This window comes from Anolis carolinensis, chromosome 3 (assembly GCF_035594765.1).
Source record: "Anolis carolinensis isolate JA03-04 chromosome 3, rAnoCar3.1.pri, whole genome shotgun sequence".
Lineage (NCBI taxonomy): Eukaryota > Metazoa > Chordata > Lepidosauria > Squamata > Dactyloidae > Anolis > Anolis carolinensis.
The window spans coordinates 166368867-166394323 of record NC_085843.1 but is presented as its reverse complement, the minus strand read 5'-3'; the positions used below and the strand labels follow the sequence as shown (position 1 = coordinate 166394323).

The following is a 25457-nucleotide window of genomic DNA, read 5'->3' as shown; positions in this document are numbered from 1 at the left end:
CATCTAGAACCCATTTGTGTCTAGATGGGCATTTTCCGAACACCATAATTTTTGACTTGGTTTTGTTTATTGTCAGAGCTATACTGCAATACTGTCAGCAACGTTTTCACTGAAATTCTGACTGACCCCCCCCCCCCAAATCCATCAATTACAGTAGACACAGAAATGCATATATTGCCAAAAGCAATGTATAAAAATGCATTATATTAGGGGAATGCTTGCAAAAAAGTCGTATTATTCAACATAAAATGTGTAGGAATAGAAAAAGGCGCACAAAGGCTGCTGGCAAAGTTTCATGTACAGGTTAAAAAATTACAACCTGATATGAAAATGAGTCAGATGGAAATTAAGAGAAGAAAATCAAATTCATAGATCTGTCTATTCCTAGTGTTACTATCATGAACGCTGAGTGGCTACGATAATGAACTAACATTCCTGGACTTCCATATCACATTTCATCATCTACTACTCAATGCCTCTCACTTGGAGCAGTCCATATACCAGGAATTGAGTTCTCATGTGCTGCATGATTTAAAATCTTGGGAGATTGTGCATACACATAATGACATACAGCATTATGTCTTAGCTCACAAGTTTGTGTGCTTTCCAGTGCCTTTGTCTTACAGAAATACTCTCATATTTGGCAGAAGGTTCAAGCAGATGAGTTTCCCAGCATTTTGTATATGTCTGCCCCTAATGTCAATATCAAATCACTGCAGGAACTTATTCTGTGCCTACAACTAAATAATGCTGATTAACATTTAATAGTCAGCTGACCACATACAGTCCAGTCTATTTTGTAGCAAATTATTCCCCCCCCCCTCTCCGACATACTATACTCTAAACACACCAGATTCCCATTGGAACTTGGAAGCTAAGCTGGGTCAGTTCTGGTTAGGATTTGGAGAGAAGCCTGCTAAGGAATACCAGATGCTGTAGACTATATTCAAAGGAAAACAATGATTTGCCTAAGCAAATCTTATGAAATAAATGGGGAAACTATAAGTTAATGGGTGACTTAAGGTATATGTGTGTATATCTCCCTTCAAGGCTCCATTTACACTGCCATATAATGCAGTTTCATTATGCAGTTTAATTGCCTTTAACTGCATTATATGAGTCTGTCATATAAGGCAGTTAAAGGCAATTAAACTGCATTATGAAATTGCATTATATGACAGTGTAGATGGAGCCTTGAAGGGAGATACACAAATGTTTTTGTAATGATATACCTTTTTTCAGAAGGCCTATCTTAAGAGTTTTATTATATCTACATCTATAGATACCACAAACCTATTTGACTACAAGGCAGAGTAATATTTCCTGAGAAGAGAACCACTGTGCCCTATGAATGCTACAATAAATATTATCTGAAGATATCAGCAACTCAATATATATATTTTCTAACAATACGTATTGGTTGGCAGAATCTTTCTCTCAGACCCCAAACATGAAATCTTGATTGGGCAGCATTGTAATGACTAAAACATGAATTGATAATTAATCTTTAATTACAACATTTTTGCTTGGGTACTGATAGGAGAATATAAAGCAGTCATCAAATCATATAATAACACCAAGCAATCTTATGTTTTAAATTCCCCAAAAGGAAATGTAATTTATATTGATATGTACATGCATAAATGTGTAAGAAGAGCATTTGTATCAGTGTTAGTCAATAAATTTACTCCATAATATTGCAAAACATAATCACAAATGTAGAGTAAAATCCCATTTAACCCAGAACCTTCCCCAAAGGATAGGAAAGCCGCATAACCTATGATAAAGGTGAACATGGCTATTACTGAGTAGCTATTGTTTTACATTTAGTGATCCTAAGAACAAAAAAATGCAGTATGTGGTCACGCAAGATATGTCACATTTTTGTTATCTTCCCATATATAGTGCAGCCACTGAGGCTTCATTTTGAAGCAGAAAATGGGTAATGGTGTGTTTATGGCTTCTAAATCCTATCCTTTATATAGTTTTTCTATCTAATGTATCCCACCCTGGCTTTTGCCTCCAGTGAGGAAAAGTTAGAGACGTGGCTAATTTTCTAAATTCGCATTTGCAACCATGAAAAAACACTTGATAAAAGTCAAATGTGTTGGTAACATTTTTGATCACCAGTTCTGAGGAAAGACATGCTTTGAGAAGTTTATTCTCCAAGCCTCACAACACTATTTGCAACTTTACTTGTGTATTTATTCTCAAACAAACGATGCATCATCTTTGTAAAACAAGTACCAAAGTATGTTGTTATCCCACCCTTTTATCTCTGCAAATTCTGGAACATGCCTGATTTTGCCTGTCTAATCTCCACTAATCTGCTCAGTGACAGGGTGTTATGTTGACATATATTATAAGGACACATCAAGGAGGGAGGCAAAGAGTCAACACAGACACAGCCAGCTCTGCTAAATCAGGAACCAATGGATTTTAGACTTGCTAACCCTTGATTAGATTAGGATCTAGCGCCAACTTGAGAAATGTCTTGAACATTTTGCAGCCTTTGCATGAGGAATTCAGGTGCACCAGGGCAAAGAAAATATTTAATTATACCTCTACGTGTGCATTTTCATAGATGAAGTGTCAAGAAGATGGCTACTAAACAAGTCACTTATCAGAAAGCTTTGACTGTCAGGATGATGACTGCAGAGGGATGTTACATGTGGCCATTCCCTGAGATCCCAGATCTCACCATGGTGACACCTACCTGACTTATACCCTGTTTGGATTTCTGTAACACGCTGTAACATGTGATGCTGCCTCTGAAGAGTGTTTGGAAACTACAGCTGAAGAGTGTTTGATATAAAAAGCCGAAGCCAGATTGCTACACAAAAGCACACAACTCCCTTGTTGCAACAGCACCATTCACAATGAAGGGTATGACTTTTAAAGCTCTATATGGCTCAAGTCCAGGTTATGTGAAAGATCAGATTCTTACCAACCTGCCCGTGTTTTGAGATCAGCCTTTTTTCTTTCTCATCTCCCTCACAGGTACATCTAGTGCAAACACAGTAGAAGGCCTTTTTGATGGCACTGGAATTCCCTTCATAGAGAAGTAAGCTGGATCTATACTGCAGGATATCCCAGGATCTGATCCCAGATTATCTGCTTTGAATTGGATTATATGGCAGCATAGACTCAGATAATCCAGTTCAAAACAAAAAATGTGGATTATCTGTTTTGATAATCTGAATTATACGGCAATATAGAAGCGCTCTAAACTGTTCTGAGCCCCAAACAAGAAAAAAGGTGGAACATCCATCCATCCACACAGGGATGATCGAACACAGAAAAGCAAGGCAAATGTTTTTTATGTTGTCAAAATGCTACTGCTACCATAGGTCCCCGAGGTTGCGCTTTTCTCTTTAACAGCCTTTTCTACTGCAACTGCTGTTTATATTACTCTCAGACAGAAATACTAAGGACCATCACACATAAGAGCTACAGTGTAGAGTCCATAATATTTGTAAGCTTGCCATGACAAGTATCAGTCTGATTGTGTAATAGGTTTAGAAATATGTGGCATTATACATAGATTCCCATTACAATCAGATCTCTGTACATGGCCAGAAGCTTGCAAACTTTAAGTCCCTTGCTTAGAGTGTGATCATTTGGAATCTATTTTTGCAGAGTCCACATGTGAGACCCCGTATTGACATATAAGATGGCCCTTATTGATCTTCCTTCCTTCTCCAGAGGAAAATGCTGAGTAAGGCTGAGGATGTAGACTATACATTCTCTGTGTAACAGAATCCATATAGGAAGAAGGGAGCGTTTCCCTCCCCTGATGTTTTTCTGTCCTAAAGTGAACTCTGAACATTATTAGTTTAATTGGTAGTCTCAACATTGAGCAGATCCACTGAATCAACTACTAGCAATTGGACTTAGAATATAATGATGTGACTATATTTCTGCTCCAGCAATCCAAGAACCTATTTAAATGTACAGATTAATACTTTTGGTGAACTAAAAATTGACATATAGTTATGAATGTACAGAATACACATCCTGCCTGAACAATCAGTATTACAATGAAAGGTGGTCCGTCATGCAGTGGTGACAGCAACAACACAGGTTCAATTGGCCCCGGAAGTAGCCACACATTCTGTCTCCAACGTGCAGTGGCTGCGGCACAGAACCTATACAGTCCAGCTGGGCCAAGACTGGTTCGGTTCTGCTGGATTGTCATCTTACTTTCCCGTCGCCATCATCAGTGTCAGATGATTGCAGAGCTCCAGAAGAGTTCCTGGCTGTTATGGGGATCGTATACTGACATCAGCAAAGGCACCTGCATGAATGCATGACCAGGGAGGAGGGGGAACAAGCTTCCTGGTCATGTGGGGCCCTCTGCTAATGTCAGGATGGGACACCTATGATGACCAGGAACTCTCACAGAACTCTGCAGCCATCTGGAAGTGGTGATAGCAGGAACGTCTTCTATTCAAGGTAAACAAGAAGCAATTCTTCCCAAAGAAAACTGCCTTGCTCTCGGTCCCACCTGCTTTGAAAGTGCGGTTGGTGGGGACGAGAGACAGGGCCTTCTCAGTGGTGGCTTCTTGGCTCTGGAACTCTCCCCCCAGTGAGATTAGATCAGTGTCCTCCCTCCTGGCCTTCAGAAAGAAAACAAAGACATGGTTGTGGGACCAAGCTTTTGGCCAGTAAAGTAAATAAATATGGAACATGTGCAATTGAGAATTGGAATGGCCCCGATATAGGAATTTGGATCATGTGATTTTAATGTTTATATTAGGTGTTTTTAATTCCATATTTTCATATCTAAATGTTGTTTATATCTTATAATTGTCTTATTGATTTTAATGCATAGTTATATGATTCTTGCTTAGATTTTATGTTTTGATTTTTATATGTATGTTAGGCATTGAATTTTACCATTATTATGTTGTGAACTGCTTTGAGTCCCCCCTGGGGTGAGAAAAGTGGTATATAAATGCAGTAAATAAATAAATGAGAAAATGAGAAATTGTGGTATTCTGCAGAAAATGAGAAATTGCGATATTCAACAGATGAGAAATAACCTTCTGCAGATGAGAAATTACAATCTTCTACAGACAAGAAATTGTGATATTCTACAGATAGGGAAAAGGGGATAACAACAACAACAACAACAACAACAACAACCTTATATCCCGCCACCATCTTCCCGAAGGGACTTGGGGCGGCTCACATGGAGCCAAGCCCAGCGATAAACACAGGATTACAATAATGGTCCATGTTTACTGTGGACCATTTTGCATTGGACCCAGTTGTGCTGCTCACACTATGTACACTATGTACCAACTGTGGGGTTGCTCTGGGGCATCTCCTAACTTTCCTTAATGCACAGCTAAACTGAATTAACCAGGTTTGCCCTGTGATAAGTCCCTGGACGTCATGGAGACAGCCAGCAGCAATTTAAGATTAGTGTAAACAGTCAATGTAAACAGGCCCTTAGATAAAGATGACTATGCAACTCATTCTGCATTGCCAAAGGAGGCTTCTCATGTAGTACCTTGCCCCCACTCCACATTAACAGACTACCTTCAATACCAAACTCTTACGGGTAAGGCTAAAGTTGCCCTTTGGAATCCAGCCAAAGATCTGTCAGATTAAAGTTAAGATATTTGATATTCACATAATGCAACCTAATCCCTTTAGTTACAATTAAATTAAGAAAATAGTGAGGAAGTCTCCTATTGACTTTAACATACTTCAATCAGGTTGCAATCCTACATGAATCTTAAGCAAGTTGTTACTCTGACCCTGTCAGGAATGTGCTGAGTACAACAGATTTTGGACTGGGGACACAAAGTGTTTCTTCCATCTGCAGCAGTTAATAAGAGAAAAAAGCAGCTTTAGGAAAATGATGGATCACTCCTGAAACTAAATATAAGGTGAGCCAAATTTCTCCTTGTGTGGCAATGGGAGCTTGAACAGATTTCTCCCCCTTATAGAATCAAAGTAACTGTGTTCTTCAAAATGCACCTGGCACAGCAGCTATTTCAGGAGGAAGTGAATTGATTACCCTTCCTCAAGGCTGGAGTCAAGCAATTAACAGCATCCTAGTTACTTCTTACAAAATTTCTGTAAGTGCTCTTCAAAATACATGGCACTGCAAGTCTTTTGTCAAAACATTTAGTCCACTGATAAACTCACATTAAGAGTTTAAAAATATTTTATTTCAAGCATATAAATATTTAGAACTGTTGGGACAGGCATCATTCCTTGAAAGGGATAGGGATCAATGTATGTCTTTCATGTGACACTGTAAGCTATCATTCCTTCTCTACCACATTTTATTGTAAAACTAGTTTCTTTTCTAGATTTTGTGATACTTGTCAATGAAAAACTAATTTTTACTTACCTTCCATAGGCAAAGCGTCTGTCTTTGTGGTGATCTCCAAATGTGTCCCAGAGCCTGAGAGAAACACTCACTTCATCAACAACATCACGAGAACGTTCAAGAACCTGAAAGACAAACATTCCTGCTCATTTAAAGCTTATAGCAAGCACCTCTAAAGAAAAGTATGAAGATAACAATAAAGTTCAAGAGCTAAATTTCCAATTTAGTGTACAGAGGTACTATTGGATTATACAATCCCATCATCTTTGGGCAGTCTGATAAATAGCCAGGGATGGTAGGATTTGCATGCCTTAACAGCTGGAGGCTCCAGGTATAGGAAGACTCAATTCAGACTTGTCTGGTTAGAGAGCTTACCTATTTATTTATTTACAGTATTTATATTCCACCCTTCTCACCCCGAAGGGGACTCAGGGCAGATCACATCACACATATAAGGCAAACATTCAATGCCTTAACTTAGAACAAAGACAGAGACAAACGCAACTCCGAGCTGGCCTCGAACTCACGACCTCTTGGTCAGAGTGATTTGTTGCAGCTGACTGCTTTATCAGCCTGCGCCACAGCCCTACAATTTGATATGATTGTTGAATTGACAAATTATGATTTGCGATTGGCTGCAAACTAATTTAATTGATCTAAAGTCATATCAAAATCAGTAAGATAAATTGGGTCCCCTCTTGGAAAAGCAACAAAATGAATATCTGCCTATTTGGAGTGAAATGGTTCACAATCCATTCTGTAATTTCTAATAGGAGGCCTATTTTGGAATTACTCTTCCACCAGGTTTAGAAAACACCAGGTTGAAAGCTAGATACTGGAAGAAGAGGCAGTTGTAATATTTTGAGTATTTTGAACAGAGTTCAAATCCTCACTCAGTCACAGAAACCCACTGTGTGATCTTGGGCAAGTCACACACACTCAGCCTTAGAGGAATGCCATGGCAAACCCCCTCTGAATAAATCTGGTCACAAATATTCCATGATAGGGTCATGTTAGGGTTGTCCTAAGTCAGAAATAACTTGACGGCATACAACTACAACAATTGGGAACTGATCAGTGCAAATGAAAACCTGTCATCAACATCTTAAAGTTAACAATACATACCTCTTGGCACACCCGATACTGATCAATTGCCCAAACAGTAGGTACATGAGTTGCCAGAAGCTGGTATTGGGTCAAGGTGGTGTTACATGCTCTTGCACAGATTAAGCGTGTCTTCCCCACTGCATTATCACCCACCACCACACACTTGATGGTTTCAACGTTAGGTCGTTCGTAGTCCATGTCAGCATCCATCTACCAGAGACTGCAACAAGACAATAACACTGTTTTCTTAGACTGGAGCAAATCCTACAGCAGGATTCTGCTTATTTGACTTTCTCAAGGGCAAAGTCTGAAGTGGAGACAAAACTGTGCTATTGCCAAAGCTGATTTATATACCTCATACAGTTCAAGAAACCCAAGTGGTTGTTTTGACCACTGTTTTTCTTCCTGCTAGTGTGTTATTTTCTGCATGGTTTTCTATAAACACGAATTTGCTTAGTGAACCAGCTCCAGCCAATGGTGCCTTCAGGTTTGCTATTTCTACACAACTGTGTTTACATCACTATTACCACTTGGCAAACACACAAGGTGAAGCATTCCTAAACCTTTAAAAAAGTTTTGTATGAAACTACAGAAGTAAAACAGGTACAAATCACAAGAAAACAAAAACAATTCTTAAAATTCCAGTTATAAACATATTAATAGAAATTATTAAAAATGAAAAATATACTAAATTTGAGTCTAGTAAGGATTGTGTTTGGCTCACTTTAATTTGAATACTGCTTTTGATATCAAATTTTGTCTAATAGGTATGGACTGGACAAGTGTTGAAGGACTAGTACCTAACTAGCCAGATTTCAAAAATATGCATTTACAGGTGTTCAAGAACATGTCTTGCAATTGTGCATCAGTTGTTCCGATGACACAATGCACACAGCGTCTTCTACTCATAGAAACTCTGCTTTCATTCTTGCACAAATTTAATATTTTGATTCCCCATGTACAAGCTGTTGTACAATTCACAAATTTGTTTGCTAGGTTTTGCTTGCACTAGTTCTTGTGCAACTACTAGTAGATCGATACCACATAATGTACTTTCTCTCCACTACATTAATGTTGAATGAAATCCTTTGTGTTAGCTGTGAAGAATACTAGGGTGCTCAAGACATCTGGACAGTATAGAATCTTGCCCCACAAATATTTGGATAATCCTGTAAACCTGCATTTGAAAAATCCACCTATCCATTCAGCAATACGATATCTGGCTGAAAAACAAAACGCTAACTACAAAAAGAGGAATGTGTGGTTTTTGATGAAGAATGAGGAAAACCCAGTCTTCACTTTATCTCCTGTGATCTTTCGATGGCTGCATGTTAATTATATTGTGTGTGGTAGATTCAATTCTCTCTTTTTCATTTTAAAATAACCCCCAAAACAAGGCTAGCAATTTAAAGGAAAAGGTTCAAGAGCACTTCAGTATGTTCACACCTCAGATTCATGCCTACATTAACAAGTAAATTGCCTGCAAGAAGTTGTACATGTTCTCGTTACCAAGTGGTACTGATAAAATATTGGGGTTCTTTTCCCAACTTACCGAAGGAAGTACTACACATGGGTTTTGAAATTTTCTTGAAATTCCATGGAAAAAGGAAAATGTTATTTAGTTTGAAGAAATATATTATTAGATACATTTGCATCCTGCCTTTGCATCAAGGCAACATGGCCTTGCTCTTGCTTCTCTCTACCTTCTCACAAGTCTTGAGCACAAGGTTCAGATGAGGGGAAATACTAAGTCACTGAGTTAATTTCATGGTATTTTTTATTAGAGAACTGAGAGGTGATGTGATAGCCATATTTAAATATCTCAAGGGATATCATTAGAAGAATGAACAGCTTTATTTTCTGCCCCTCGAGAGACTAGAACCTGAACTAAGGTTCAAATTACAAGAAAAGAGATTCGACCTAGAACTTCTTATCTGTAAGAGCTATTCAACAGTATGGCAAGAGATTGCCTTGGTGTGTTGTGGACTCTCCTATTATGGAAGCCTTTAAGCAATCTCTTTTGGGAGTGTTTTATTTATATGTTCCTGCATTGGGGGAGGGATGTCAGACAGGTTGGCCCTTTGGGTTCTATGATTCTACCAAACCTTTACACAAGTGAAATGGAGCAAAGTCCAAATATAGATGAGCAGAAGCATGATTTCTCTTACCTTCTTAGCTCTTTGATGCCAATCAGTGGTATTAAAAAAACCGACACAAAACCAAACCTCCACTATTAAAGTTTCCAATACAAGAAACCAATTACCATTTGAGAGAAAGACATCAGTACCTCCTCACGCCACTTTTCCATATTTAAGTGCGGCCACTTCTAAATGGGAGATATGATACTGCTTACTTTTCCAAAGCAGGTAGGGCATGGCTCAAAGCATCAGTCTTCTGCAGCACCTTGTCTGCACCAGAAGAGAAAATGAATCAAGTTCTTTGCTGAAATGTCCCTTGCAATTATGTTGAGCCAGGGCAACGAGTGGGCATCTCAGAAAATGCATGCTGGTCTAAACATTTAGATTGGTACTAGCATGCAAATTTGGGGTATATGAGCAGTCTCTTTAAGGAGGATACACAATTCTTCATATACAATAGAGAGAACCAAGTGAAGACTTCGTTCTGTTTTCCCCATTATTGGCAAATATGAAAGAAGAGCAGACCCAGACCACCACATTTCATGGAGAACAAATCCCTGGGCATGCTGAAATAGAAGTTTTCCTGGAAATGTACAATAGCTGTCAAAATGTAATTAAATCTTTTATTACTCCCCTTTATTTGGCTACACAGAAAAGTAATTTCAATATTATGGAACAGGTATAATTACAAAGGTGAGCAATTTTGTCTTTATGTGCAGTGCATAATCACCGTTTTACCCTGTTCATAACTATAGAATATGCATTGAAAGCATTCTCATAGTGGCTTTAAATGTTCAATATTTGCTCTGTCTAATCAATTACATTTTCTACAACATAATATGAGATGTTTTAATACTAAAGGGATTGTAACTAATTTTAATTTTGTTTTTATTTCAACCGACATGACTCTTCAGACATTAACAGAAGAACTAAATATTACCTATGTAACAGAGAACCCTCACAGAGAAGTGTGAAGGAAATTTTCAAGGGATCTGAGCTGTGGCTGTATTATCAACAGTACAACAAGGCCTTTTGTAACCAGGGGCCCAAATTGGTGCTACAAGTGTATCCATGTAAGCTTCTTATATTGTCATGGGGTCAACAGAAAAAGTTTCCTGGGGAGAGGTTGGTTGTCGGTCTGTCTATGCCCATCATTCCCAAGCACTGGTCCTCATCTTGGCCCCATTTCCCAACTGCTAAACTAATGATGCACTCAGGATAACTGGCACTAAGGCTATGTATGGCCGTGCTCATATCAACTGGGATCTGGGCAAGGAGGAGGTGCCCAGATTGGGCCCAGGGACAAACCCTGTCCAGCCTGACCTGATGCAGTACCAAGGCAGCACTCTAGAAGTAGAACTTACCCAAATTGGAATTTATTTTATTTAATTCTCCCAATTCTCTTACTAGCTTAATCTAAACTTGGTGTGCACTATAGGTTAAGCAACCAAAGTACTGTAAAAAAAAACAACCCTTAAATGCTCACATTGGTAGCTGAGATAGTGACACGTTTGCTCTCTAATGGTTCAGTTAACATAAACTTCACTTCATGCACAACATTATTAAAATATTGTATATAAAATTTATTTCAGTCTATGTATATAAGGTGTATACAAAATATAAAGGAATTCTGTGTTTAGAGTTGGTTTATTGTTTTATTGCTTTGTTACTGTTATTTGTTTGTTTTATCGGGCCTGGCCCCATGTAAGCCGCCCCGAGTCCCTTCGGGGAGATGGGGCAGGGTATAAAAATAAAGTTATTATTATTATTATTATTATTATTATTATTATTATTATTATTATTATTATTATTATTGGTTCCCACATACAATATATGTGTGTGAGTTTGTGTGTGTATATATATGTGTGTGTAATTTTTCCAAAATTTGAAAAAATCCAAAATAAGGAACACTTCTGGTCCTAGGTATTTCAGATAAAGCATACTCAGTTTGCATAATATATTATAATTCTAGAGTGGAACAAGACCTTTACATGGTCTGATAAGCTTGCCTCCTTACGTAGAAAGCAGATGCATCAAGAAAACAAAACTGGACTCAATTTATGGAGAATGTGGCCTCAACCACTAAGACAACAAAAGAGCATAGACAGAAAAATATGGAAGAAAATTCAAGATCAATTTGCATAATAAAAGAAACAGGTCCTCTAGAATTGCTTTGATAATACTGGTGAACATATGACCAGGACTAACACAATTACTGTTTTATACAAGAGGCTCTTACAATAAAAATATTATAGTGAATTTTAACAGTGCTGTTTCATTGTAAATACACAGAAAATATGGAAGTAGAGGCCATGATGGAGAAATACTCCACTTTCCCCCCAGTCTAGGATTCAAGGTAGCTTACAAAGGTTTGATACAAACTGCTTTCATCATCCAGAAGATAAGTACTGAAGTAGTAGTAACAATAACAAATCTACTTCAATGCTATGTTTCCAAGGAAACCCTTGTAGGAAGTTTACAAGCAGAGTATGAGAGCAACACTTTTCTCCTTCCCTTTGTTTTCCTCTCAAATCCTAATTTTCAATATTATATTGCTTCTGAACATGGAAGCTCTATTTGTGTAGTACTGTATGCTTAGGAGCTACTGCCTCTTCTATCTTTCTCTTGAATGTAGTTGCACTCTGGGTCAGCACTGTGTATGCTTCAAGCCACCAGAACAGTTGAAGGGCTTTAAAAAGTTAGTTTCCGGGGACTGAAAAAAAAAGGCATGCTAGCTACTGGATTCTATTGTTTGCTATCCAAAACAAGTACCTTTTTTCTAAAGTCTGCCCTACCTTTGCCCTAAGGTACATGACCGATGCCGCCCATCACATAGGCACCTTGGCTTTTGTGTTTGGAATGTGGGTAGGGTGGGACTCGGTTCTCAGGAAGAAAAATATTTTGGGCCAGCCCTGGTTGCATAGCCATTTAAAAGGCAGTATATGGGGGAAAAACATCTTTCATCTGAATTTTTTTCAGTTGCCATCAGATTAAAATATCGAGTGCTTCCAAACTATGGACTATGGCACTGAATTATACAATCAACAGCTGGCAGATTCTGTAGATCAGCTTATAAAAAGGAAGCACAAGAACACAGGCAGCAAAATGATTAAAAGTGGACAGTAGCAGAGGAGGCGGGAGGGCTGAGGCTTGCAGGGATTTTGACTTGCAATGTCAGAGATATAGAGACATCAACAAGCCAGTTGCTAATTTAAGCTTCAGATCAATCTATTATGTAATCAGATGAAATGATAATAAAATGTATGTACTAAACAGAAAAAGCCAAAACAGAACAAGTGTTTGGCTTTTGATGGAGAAATGTACTTTAACAACTGGCCAGCAAATGTGAGCTGGATAAAACCAGATTATGGTGGGACACAGCAGCAATTGGGCCAATACTATTATGAGAGAAGCATTTTCTCTATCCAGCATACATGATGTTGAATCCTAGCCTTCATGTGGGTTTCAGATATATGTACAGTAGAGTCTCACTTATCCAACACTCGCTTATCCAACATTCTGGATTATCCAACACATTTTTGTAGTCAATGTTTTCAAAACATTGTGATATTTTGGTGCTAAATTCGTAAATACAGTAATTACTGCATAGCATTACTGCGCATTGAACTACTTTTTCTGTCAAATTGGTTGTATAACATGATGTTTTGGTGCTTACTTTGTAAAATCATAACCTAGTTTGATGTTTAATAGGCTTTTCCTTAATCTCTCCTTATTATCCAACATATTCGCTTATCCAACATTCTGCTGGCCCGTTTATGTTGGTTAAGTGAGACTCTACTGTACTTCCACCGATAGAACTGTTTTAGTTGCTTAACCTACCCATCACTCCATCCCTAAATTTGCACTTCTGTCCCCCCCCCCCCCCCCAAAAAAAAATGCAGTACACCAAGGAAGAGGCATGGCTTGGCAACTTCCAGGAGTAAGAAAAAGGTATAAAACACATTTTGGAACCATTGTGTCTTTCAGATGTTGTTGGGCACCATTCTTCACTACTAGCTAATCAGGGCTGCTGGGACTTACATTCAAATGATCAACCTCATCATATGGGCTAATTTGCCCATCATATGCCGATTTCTCTCCTCTTTTGTCACGGAGCCCATTACACTACATACACCTACTTCCAGTGGGGTTCCATGGCAAAAGGGGAGAAGAAGTGGCATACGCTGCTGCCACTACAGCAACACGTGAAGCTTCCCGTGTTTATTTATTTATTTCAAATATTTCTATCCCGCCCTTCTCACCCGGAGGGACTCAGGGCGGCGTACAATTGGCAACAATTCGATGCTGATACATCATTAAAAACAACAACATATAAAAATATATTACAACTAATTAAATACAGTATAAAATATAAAACATAAAACATATGCTTAAAATCCGTTCGTCCAATATCCTCCAACTTTATCCATATAACAATCTGGGTCGTCTTTATCATTTATTCGTTAAAAGCCTGGGCACAAAGCCATGTTTTTAAGGCTTTTCTAAAACTCAAAAGGGTTGGGGCTTGCCGTATATCTCTGGGTAGGGTGTTCCACAGCCGGGGAGCCACCACCATTTGCAACAATGGGGGAAATCAGGCAGTGGACACTTCCCCCTGTGAGATGAGGCCAAAGGTAAGTTGGGCGATGAGGAATGTGGGGTGACGAATTCATGATGTATGGCAAATCCTGACATTGTGACAAGGTCCAATGTTTAAGTAATGCTTAATATGTGGCCCATAAACCCAGAGAGGACTACAACGTCCTTACAGGGGATACGTAAAGAGTTGAAGAAATGTCTGAAGAAGGGGCTGGCCCAGCAAACAGAGAGGTAAACATTATAAATGATGGAAGGAGCTGTGTTATGTGCTCTGAGCACTTCAAATTACAAGTTGCAAATCTCGTTGTTGTTGTTGTTGTTGTTGATGATGATGATGATGATGATGATGATGTGACTGGCCCCAAGAAAGCAAAGCCTCAAGCACATTTTTCTTCATTTGCATGAGGGGATTAAGAAATGACAACTGTCAGCCTGGATACATTAAAGGTGTGTAAAAATTATTTCAGAGTTCAACCCGTTTTCATTTCCAACAGATGTAGTAACATCCAAGGAAGAAAAATAAATCATTTAAATTGGAATTAGTAATTGGGGCCAAATACAGGTCGTTTTCTTGAAGAACTAGCTTAGATGTGATCAACAACTGGGCTTCTAAAAAATTTACCAGAGGGAAAGATACAGTGTCATAGTCAGAACCTATAAGGTTACTCTTCCAAAGTAAGGAAATACAAAGCCTTCACTAGTTGGTTTTTTAAAAGCAGTAGGCAGAAACAAGGAAGGGAACAGATCAAAAGAGAATGATGGAAAATAATAAGAATGGAAACCACCAAGGGCTCATTAGTACACAGAGATAAAATTACTACAGCATTGGCTGTCTTTAGAGCTGAATACTTTTCCTACTACATATTTGCTTCCTTGTATAGTGCTTCATTTTATAAAATTGACATCACTAGAAATGTGGAGCTACTTGATGCTTTTTAAAAAACTTTTTTTCTTGAAGCATGGTTTTCTCCTGCTTGATGCCTACTTTAAATTAAAAAAGAAACGAAAGGGAAGCAAACCAAGTCAGAACAACAATATTAAAATAATTTCACAGAAAAAAAATACTTCATGAAGGTCCCCATTCATATAATTATGGACTCTGGCAGTTTCAGCAAGGAAGAACTATACAAAAAATGTGGATAAGACAAGGGTGGAACCTGTTCCTGTGGAAAGACAGAAGTTATTGTTTGGTCTTTTCAATGGGCTGGACTTTAATCTTTTTTTTCAACTCCTCCTACAGAAAAAAGTATGGAATTAACAGAGATCTTGTAATAACTGAGACATTCCTTTTACATCAACAGGGATAAGCCCAGAACATGTAATCACAATCTATGTGATTTTCCTGATGCATAATATGGTGTTAACAATGAATTCAACCCTTTTAGCATTAACCTCTCTTGTGAAGGTTGAACCAGCTATGTCTGGATATCTTCCCCTCCCAGCCCTCTCCTTGGATTAGTTGATCTGATAGTGCCAGTTGGGCCCATTATCCCTTGTGACAGCTGTAGGGTGTCTGAGGATCAAGTTTGTTTCAGCCAAAAGAGGGTGACTAATAAAGTGCCATTGATGAAAAAAAAACAATCAGAAGTCCATTTGGCTAAGGTGTGTTCGGTACATCTGCACATTGCGCTCAGACTCATACTTGAAGAGAAACTTCTTAATCTGATGGTATGCAAGAGAGGCAAAAAGGTCAATTGTTGGTAGACTGAACTGACAAATGATCATTTGAAGGACTTTTGGAACCAGGCATCATCAGTGTTTTACCTATCTGGCACTCAAATGTGGTTGGCATCAAAGAGGAGAAAGTCAGATTTGGTTATGGTTGGTAATTTTGACTCTCTGAAATTAGAGATCCTGCCCCCACCTCTGGCTTTGGTTTCATGTTGTCGATTATCAGAACCAATCTATGTGCAATCTTCAATGTATTAATGAAATGGTCATGAAGATTTTCTTGGTTATTTTGGTAAGGAAGATGTGATCACTGAAGCAGGACAACACTGAGGCAGGAAAACAGGGCCACAGAACACACTGGATTGCTGAATCACGATGTCTCAGAGCCACGCCAGGAACAGGACATCCAAGAACTCTGCTTATAGGACTGAGTAGATGGTCTCGCTGATCTTCTGGACTCTTATAAGAAAGATATCAGTACTATGGCTGTGTTTACAATAGCTTTGAAATGTTGTAAGGGACAAAAATGGTGTAATCAGAAAACCATTACTGAAAGCACCACCAATTGGACATCCATGTGGCTATGCAGATGGGAATACATGGAGACATAATTTTCTCCAGTGAGCTACCAGTAAATATTTGGGGGCTGTGGACAATGCAGAAGGAAGGGTCTTGAATTGATAATGATGCCCTTGGTAAGAAAACGTCAGACACTGTCTGTGGGATATCTGACTCAGGATGTTACCATAGGCTTCAGTGAGCTCAAGTTGCCAGAAATGCCTGAAAGTACAGGGCTTTCAGAATGGTTTCAAAGCTTCTCCATGTGGATTACTTATTTTCCTACAAACAAACATTTCAGATCCAGTATTTCTCAACAATCACTTTTTCTCAGGCACAATAAAGACTAAATAACATCCTCTCAAGACGCTGAGGATGCTGCCTTCTTGAATATTCTAATTTCCAAATGACAAGTAACTGCTTGCAACATTATGAGGTGTTTGACCTTGGGAAAGAAGAGAAAAAATGTGCAGATAACTTTTCACAATTTTATATGTGGGAATCCAACTATCTAATGCTGTAGATTTCCACACATGGAAAAAATCATGGTGTGGTCCCACACATGCCAGGTAGGAATCAGGGTTAAGTGATGTTTTCTGCTGCTTGGATATGGATGTCTTGCTGGACCTGATGGGTCCCTGAGGGGACTCCTGTGGGGGTTGATATATATGCCTGATTACTGAGATCTGATGCAGCTGCTGACTCTGAGTCTTGAGTTATTGGTAGTAGTTATAGTTGAAACAATGGCAATAAAAGGAAGTTACTGTATTTACTTGAATGCAATGTGCACCTTAATTCTGGCAATGTAATTTAGCCAAAAAAGGTGAGCATTTGACCTGAGTAAATATGGTAATATTCTTTTTTCTCCTCCTTGTGCCCAGCTGCTATCGTCTTGTCTTTTATCTTTCGGTTAGATTTAAGATGGGTCTCCAACTAATTGAGATGTCAAAAGATGTCAAAAGGTATATCAAACCAAGATAATTTGGAGTTTTGACATAGGAGTTTTGTGTAAATTACATTTTTTTCAACACATGAAGAACATATAAAGAACTGAGCTGATTTGTTTGTTTATTTAATTCCTTTCTGATTACATTCATGAAATAAAAAGCGAATGCAACAACATGGGAGGATGGTCTGGGCTTAAGAAAATTTTCTTTTTTTTCTTTTTGGAAGATCCAGGGCCATCTGTTGATCAGATAAAGATGGACAAAATGGATCTAGAGACTGAGAAGCTTTGAATAGCAGGATTTAAAAATTGTCCACCTACAAAACTTTTGCCGAAAAATGATATTCTACTCCTCCTTTGACTTGCAGTAAGACATAAGGGTAGATTATAGAGACTGAGTCAGAAGTGATGTTATTGTCAAACGTGCCCAAATCACTCCTGATGGACACTGAGGCAAAGCTTCTAGTCCCTGCAACTCTCAGCAGGATGCTCTCCTTCCTCTTCTGGAGAAAAAAATTGAGCTTGGACAAAGTACTTGAGTTTGGACTACAACTCCCAGAAACTTCCAATCATCATGGCTCCTGCTGCAATGATGACTCCAAAGGTGCAACTTGTCCAAGTAATGGAACAGACTGTACAAAGTATGGAAATATAACTTATTCTTTGTGCCACATCAAAGACTTCTTGCCAAAAAGTGACCAGGCTATTAGCAGCACAGAACCAGTGAGAACTCAAAATAAAGAATAAAAAAGAGCTGTGATGACTGCAAAGAAGAGCTGCAGTTAAGACACAAAGGTCTGGGACTTAACTGATGCTCAGTCTGGAGCAAGAGAAAAATGGGTAAAACCTAAGAAGGTATGGATTTGTATTCCCAACTGAGGCAACTAGCATCTATAGCCTGCCTTACAGAGGTGTTCTGTTTTTTAAAAAGGAGTATAAAACAAGTACACTCCCCCCACTAACAACAAAACCAACTTCACAACTGAACACAAGGAAAGTTATTTCTTGAAGGCAAATCTGCCCATGTAAGATCATACCTGACTTCAACATAAAAATTGTCTAGTTTTGATTACTGTCTTCATGAGAGCTGACTCCAGTGAATCTTCATCGGGGGTTTTTTTGGACACCCCCCCCCCCTTGGGGAAGCTAATGAAAGCTCTGGGACCGCTCCCACAACAGGGAGACATAGAAATCTGTTTGTTATCTGCCCAGGTACGGCAGCACCCAATGCTACCATACGAGTATGATAACATGATTTGACATTATGAGGATTTCCGCCCAAAGAGAATTAAATAAACAGAAAGGAAATTAGAAGAAAAACCAGTTACTCTTGTTCACAAACTTATGACTAGAGCAGTGGTTCTCAACCTGTGGGTCCTCAGATGTTCTGGACTTCAACTCCCGGAAATCCTAACAGCTGGTAAACTGTCTGGGGTTTCTGGGAGTTGAAGGCCAAAACACCTGGGGACCCACAGGTTGAGAACCACTGGACTAGAGGATCATTAATGAGCCACATCAAGTTCACATATTCTCCCTCCCCTCCTTCACATGAAAGAACAGAATGAGAAAGCCTCCTTTTCCCAGTTCTTTTTAAAAACTGTATTTCCTGTCACCTTCTATTTCTGGGAATCTTGGTTTATTTTAACTCAGGTAAGTTACAACAACTCCGTATTAAGCCATGGTTTAATATTCTGATTTTTAAAATTGTGTCAGAAGCGTTTCTGGTGTGAGAGAATCAGCCATCTACAGAGACGTTGCCTAGGGGATGTCCAGATGTGTTACCATCATGCTGGGAGGCTTCTCTCATGTCCCTGCATGGTTGTCAACCCTCCAGGTTGACAATTCAGCCGGCACAACTCATTGCATCATCGCAAGCCCTATTCTGATTTGTTAACTAAATAGAACTAGGAAAAATACAGTGGTCAACATTTATATCTAATGAGATTGTGTAATTTGCAAAAATTAAATGGAAGCTTACACATCTTTTCTCATATGTGGAGAAAAACATGGGTCTAGGATTTGTTCCAACTCTTTCAAAATCCTCTGAACCAGGTTAATATCAGAGGCAAAACACACCTGAGCCACTGAATCCTGGCAGAACTTGCATCCAGCATGATGTGACAATATCCTTCCATATTGCAACTTTAGAAGCAGCAAGCAATAGAGAGATATTGCTTCATTGGTGAAACACTTTATTACTATTTGTTTATTGGATTTATACTCTGACTTTCCTCAAGATGGATTCCCAAACTAGACAAAACCATGAGTTTTGCAGAAGTAAACTGAAATGAGCTGTATGAAAAGCAAAATGTGGTACATTTGCTCAAATGGGAAAAATTGTATAATATTTCTAATTTTTCAAGGAAAACAGAAGGCAGGAGGCTACTCTCATTTCATATAATGAGTATAAGGCAATGTCAAAACAGGCTGAGTAAAAGAAGGCAGAACACAGCATCAAATACCAGCTACATGGCTGTACCTGAAACATTATATAATGAGGTACTTCTATTCAAGGTAGCAGCAAAATCAACTTACTTTTATGCAAAGAAAGGAACAGGTTAGGTTGCTTCAGTGAAGAAGTATGCATAAATGCTTGAAGCCAATCACATCAGCACTAAACAAACAGGCAAATTTACAGGCTATAATTAAAACCCAACTCAATCCAAAATCAATCGTTTCCCCTTGCTATTACATTTATCATAAGCAAACCTTAGATAAGTTACATTTGGAGCTACAATACCCAGAATTCCTCCAAATAGTGTATTGTTGAATGATACTTGAGGACCAAAAATATGGCAAAATATTTCAGTTTGTGCCCTTCTCATAGGCTTACAAAGATGGCTGGCTAGTGGAAACAGATTGTTGGATTAGATTAGATGTGGTCTGAGCAAAAAGGAAAAAAGGGGAGGGGAAGGGCTGACATCCAAAATACACATTTTGGATTTTGCTCTGAAATGAACAGCTTCTGTGTTCATAGTTTAATTAGAACTAAGGTTTGTCAACACAACACTAAATGCAGAGTTTATTTTGCATGCAGTGCATATTCTATGTTTGCAGTGAAAACAAAACCCATCTTATGCCTTATCTGGCCTGAACCAGCCTGCTGAATTGAGCACAACCCAACTCAAACTCTGGAAAGGCCATATTTTACATCATTTGGCTCTTTTGTGTGAGTGAGCTGAATCTGATTGCCCCAACTAGGAGGGACCACTAAATAAGTGGGAACTTGGTAAATCAATACATGTCAATTTTCAAATACAGGAGGATGAAGATGATCGAGAGAAATAATAGTCCCATTCTATTCTGCTTTGGGCAGACTTCACCTAGAATACTGTGTCCATCTCTGGGCACCACAATTCAAGAAGGATATTGAAAAGATAGAACCTGTCCAGAGAAGGGCAAACAAAATTGTGAAAGGTATAGAAGCAAAGTCCTATGAGAAGCAGTTTAGGGAGCTGGGTATGTTGAGCCTGGAGAAGAAAAGGTTAAGAGGGGACATGATCACCATGTTTAAATAGTTGAAAGGATGTCATATTGAGGAGGGGGCAAGCTTGCTTTCTGCTGCTCCAGAAATTAGGACATGGAGCAATGGATTTAAATTGCAGGAAAACAGATTCTATCTAAACATTGGGAAGAACATCCTGATGGTGAGAACTATTCAACAGTGAAATACACTGCCTTGTAGGGTGGTGGAGTCTCCTTATTGGCGATTTATGTATAGAAACTAGATGGCCATCTGTCAGGAGTGCTCTGATTGTGGGTTCTGGCATGGCAGGATGTTAGACTGAGTGGTCTTTGTGGTCTCTTAGAACCCTTTGCTTCTCTGATAGCATTAACAGAACTCCCTTGATGAACACAATGTCTGCAGTCATTTTATGTATTGGCTTCTTCCTGAATGTCTCTTGACAACAAAAGGTCCGATCACGGTAGGTAGAACTGAACTTGGAGTCTATATTATCTGTCAGTATCACTGAGACTTATGCTACAAATGCAGTGTAGAGGAGGCTTTGCTTGACTGTGGCTGGACATGGTCACTTTAATAACAATCCTATGTCCCTGATACTGGTGAGCTCTAGAAAGGTGCTTTTGTTCACACTGTTAGAGGCAAACAGATCAAAGCATTCTAAGGCCCCTTTTAAACTGCCATATAATCCATTTCAAAGCAGATAATCTGGATTTTATCTGGTAGGGTAGAAGGGGCCTTAGAGGCATGCATGTCTCTGCTTGAGCTCCATCAGACAAAGACAGAGTCAATAAATAATAATAATAATAATAATAATAATAATAATAATAATAATAATAATAATGCTTTATTTATATTCTACCCTATCTCCCCAGGGGACTCAATCTCTCTATTTCAATGTTTAACAGATCTTAGAAAAATAATTTTTCGGGAATGAAACTCTCAGAATCCTCCATCCAGGGTAATTAATACACATACATGCAAGTGACCATAATTTATTTTCCCATGAAATAATAATACTAATAATAATACTACTACTACTAATAATAATAACAACTTTATTCTTATATCCCACCACCACCTCCTCAAAGGGACTCAGGATGGCTTAGATGGCACAAGGTGCCTAAAAACAAACATAAAAGTGAACACAATATAAAATACAATAAATTAAAACACATGAAACATATAAAACATCAATTCAGACTCAATGAAGCTGTAATCCTCAAACTGTGGTGGTAAATTGGCACCATGGTTGTGCTGTAAATAATGGAACAAAATAAGTGGCAGCTACAGTAATGGAAAAAGGGCATGGGATAAGTGAAGGATGTGCGATTACTATGTAAGACAACTAGGGACTAAATATTCTCAAAGACGTGACTGAAAAGCCATGTCTTCAAGTCCCTACAAAAGGAGGACAGTGTGGGGGACTGTCTAATCTCCCTGGAGAGGAAGTTCCTAATCCGGGGGGCCACCACTGAGAAAGCTCTCTCCCTCTCCCCCCCCCCCCCCCAGTGTGCTTGTGACGATGGTGGGACACTGAGGAGGTCCTCCCCAGCAGATCTTAGAGTCCGTGCTGGTTCATAGGAGGGGGAATGAGGTCACAAAGATAGGCAAGACCCGAGCTGATTAGGGCTTTATAAATGATAACTAGCCCTTTGAATTGGGACCAGAAACTTATCAGCAGCCAATGGAGCTGGTATAATAGGGGCATCGTGTGCTCCCTATAGCTGGCTCCAGTTAGTAGCCTGGCTGCAGATCTTTGGACAAATTGCAGTTTCCGAGCCGTCTTCAAAGGCAGCCCCATATACAGTGCATTACAGTAATCCAATCATGATGTAATGGCATGGACCATTGTGGCCAAGTCCGGCTTCTCAAGGTACGATCGCAGCTGGTGCACAAGTTCCCGGCCACCGCTGACACCTGAGCTCCAAGCATCAAGGCTGAGTCCAGGAGGACCCCCAGACTGTGGACCTGTGTCCTCAGGGGAAGTGTAACCCCATCGAGCACACGTTGCCACCATATACCCCAATCAACCTCACGACTGACCAGGAGGGCCTGTCTTGTCTGGATTAAGCTTCAGCTTGTTAGTCCTCATCCAGTCCATCACAGTAGCCAGGCACTGGTTTAGGATCTGAGGGGCTTCCTTGGAATTCAGTGGAAAGGAGTAATAGAGTAGTGTGTCATCTGCGTACAGATGGCACTGAACTCCCAAACTCCAGATGGTCTTCCCCAGCAGTTTCATGTAGATATTTAAAAGCATGGGGAATAGAATGGAATCTTGCGGAACTCCACAGGCCAAAGCCCAGGGTTCTGAGCAGGTGTCCCTTGGCTTCACCAACTGGGTGCGATCCTCCAGAAAGGAGCGGAGCCACTGCAGAGCAATGCCCCCAAGACCCATTCCAGAGAGCTGCCACAGAAGGATACAATAGTTGATGGTATCGAAAGTCACTGAGATGTCCAAGAGAACCAACAAGGATACACTCCCCCTGTCAAGCTCTCTGCGGAGGTCCACTGTGATGGATCAAGATAATCAGTTTCTTCCAAGAATCTCTGGATTAGAAATTGGCCGGTAGTTATTGAGAACCGAGGAATCTAGGGACTCCTTTTTCAAGACTGGTCTCACAATTGCCTGTTTTAGGCTAGCTGGTAATTGTCCCTGATCCAGAGAGGCATTTATAATCCTCGCAAACCACTCGGCTAATCCCCCGCTGGCAAGTTTGATAAGCCAGGAGGGGCATGGGTCTAGAGCACATGTGGTCTCTTTCACCGTCATCAGGCTGAACAAACTAGAACGAATCCATCAAAACCGGACAGGCAGGTGCCTCGGTTACATCTTTTGGTACTGCTCTAAAATTGGCATCTAAGTCGGAACATATCTGAGCAACTTTGTCTGCAAAATGATGTGCAAACTCGCCACATCGAGTTGTCAGGTCATCAGGGGACTACTCCCCCTTATGAGGATGAAGGAGTTTTCTGACCACCCGGACCAACTCTGCAGGTCTATTTGTTGCAGATGTGATGCGGGCAGTCAAGAAAGCCTTCCTGGCTGCTCCGACTGACACGGAGTAGGCCTTAAGTGAGGCTCTAGCTCGTGCTCAGTCAGATGCCTTCTGAGTCTTCCACCAGCGACACTATAGTCCCCGTCACATCCGCTTCATCAATGCCAGCTCCTCAGTGAACCAAGGAGCCAACTTGAGTCTATGGGATGGGAGGGGACGTTCAGGGGCATTCGTGTCTACTGCCCTGGCCGCCTCTGAGTTCTAGAAGTTGACCAGGGCATCGACAGGATCGTCTACCGCCCTGACAGGAAAATCCCCAAAACACATCAGGAATCCATCTGGATTCATAAGTCTACTGGGACATACCATCTTAATGGGTCTTCCACCCCTGTAGAGGTTAGAGGCCGCAGCTAGTCTAAAATTGATCAGGTGATGGTTGATCCATGACAAGGGAAGTTTTGAGTTCCTCCATACTGACATTTCACCCATCCACCTTGAAAACCAGGTCCAAAGTGTGTCCAGCTACATGAGTGGGCCCAGATATCACTTGGGACAACTTAATAGTTGTAATGACAGCCATGAAGTTCTGAGACGCTCCCGACAGGGTGGATTTGGCATGGACGTTGAAGTCCCCTAACACTATAAACCCCTGAGACTCCAACATGAGGCCTGAAACCAACTCCGCTACCTCAGGTAGGAAATCTGTTGTGCAGCAGGGTGGTCGGTACACAAGCAGAATCCCCAATCTGTCCTGGTTACCCACTCTCAGATGAAACCTTTCATCTAATACTTTATTCTTCACTCCAAGTCAAAATTGATCATATTGACATATAACATGCTGGCTTCATTTTTGAGGATCTTTGCTTTTCCCATTCCTTGTTTTCTTCCCCACTGAAAAATGATGCTTGCATGCTCCTTAGAGAGTACAATCATACTGTAACTGTGCCTTCTGATTCTCTAGGGATATGAATCATATCCTAACCTCTTTCTTAATCTTCTTTAGACTGGCCTCTCTTTTTCTTACTCTCTCCCTCTCTGAGCACATATTTGACCATTGTTGTAAAGAATTCTCTTCCCATATGAATCAACTCAAATGTCCAATGTAAACATTCTTAAACAGCTCACACTGCCAGTGAGGTCAATGACAGCATGACAGTATAAATATTCTGGCATACAGTATAAAGTAAGGCTATGAAAACATTCCTCTTCTTAATGCAGGGTGGGAACTCATAGCATTCCAGATGTTGTTGGAGCTAAAGCTCACATTATATCAAAACTCCTGGCTATGTGAGCTAGGGCTGATGGAAACTACACTCTAACTATATAGCAAGGCCATCCTGTTCTGTGCATGTACAAATTATTCATTGCAGAGCTGAAATGCTACTGTTCTCTTATTTTTCCACAAAATACACACTTATTTGCTCACTCAGTTCTGCTGGACTTCCACCATTAGCAATTCCAGGGATTGGGGAGTATTTTCTTACTTTCTAAATATCAAAATATCTCCTCCATTCCAAGAAAAAACAAAATCACTGAATGATTGCTACAGGTTGGCTTTCCATGATACTGCTGATTGTGAGAAATGTTTCCCCAGATCTGTAATATTTAATAGTAATTATTTCTTTCT

The 25457-nt window shown here is 39.7% G+C and overlaps 1 protein-coding gene across 6 annotated transcripts in view; it reads right to left on the bottom strand.

Annotated features, from left to right (window-relative positions):
• The window catches only part of rhobtb1 (Rho related BTB domain containing 1), a 126484-nt gene that overhangs the window by 40393 nt on the left and 60634 nt on the right, over positions 1–25457 (bottom strand). For 5 of the 6 annotated variants that reach the window (XM_062977372.1, XM_062977371.1, XM_062977373.1 and 2 more), the window contains 2 exons: positions 7475–7676; positions 6371–6474 (listed from right to left, as the gene is read on the bottom strand). In XM_062977372.1, the coding sequence (XP_062833442.1) occupies positions 6371–6474; positions 7475–7666 (296 nt within the window). In that variant the 5' untranslated portion in view covers positions 7667–7676. Of the gene's footprint in view, positions 1–6370; positions 6475–7474; positions 7677–9719; positions 9865–25457 lie in introns of all 6 variants that reach the window. The other variant, XM_008114768.3, reaches the window with a different exon arrangement.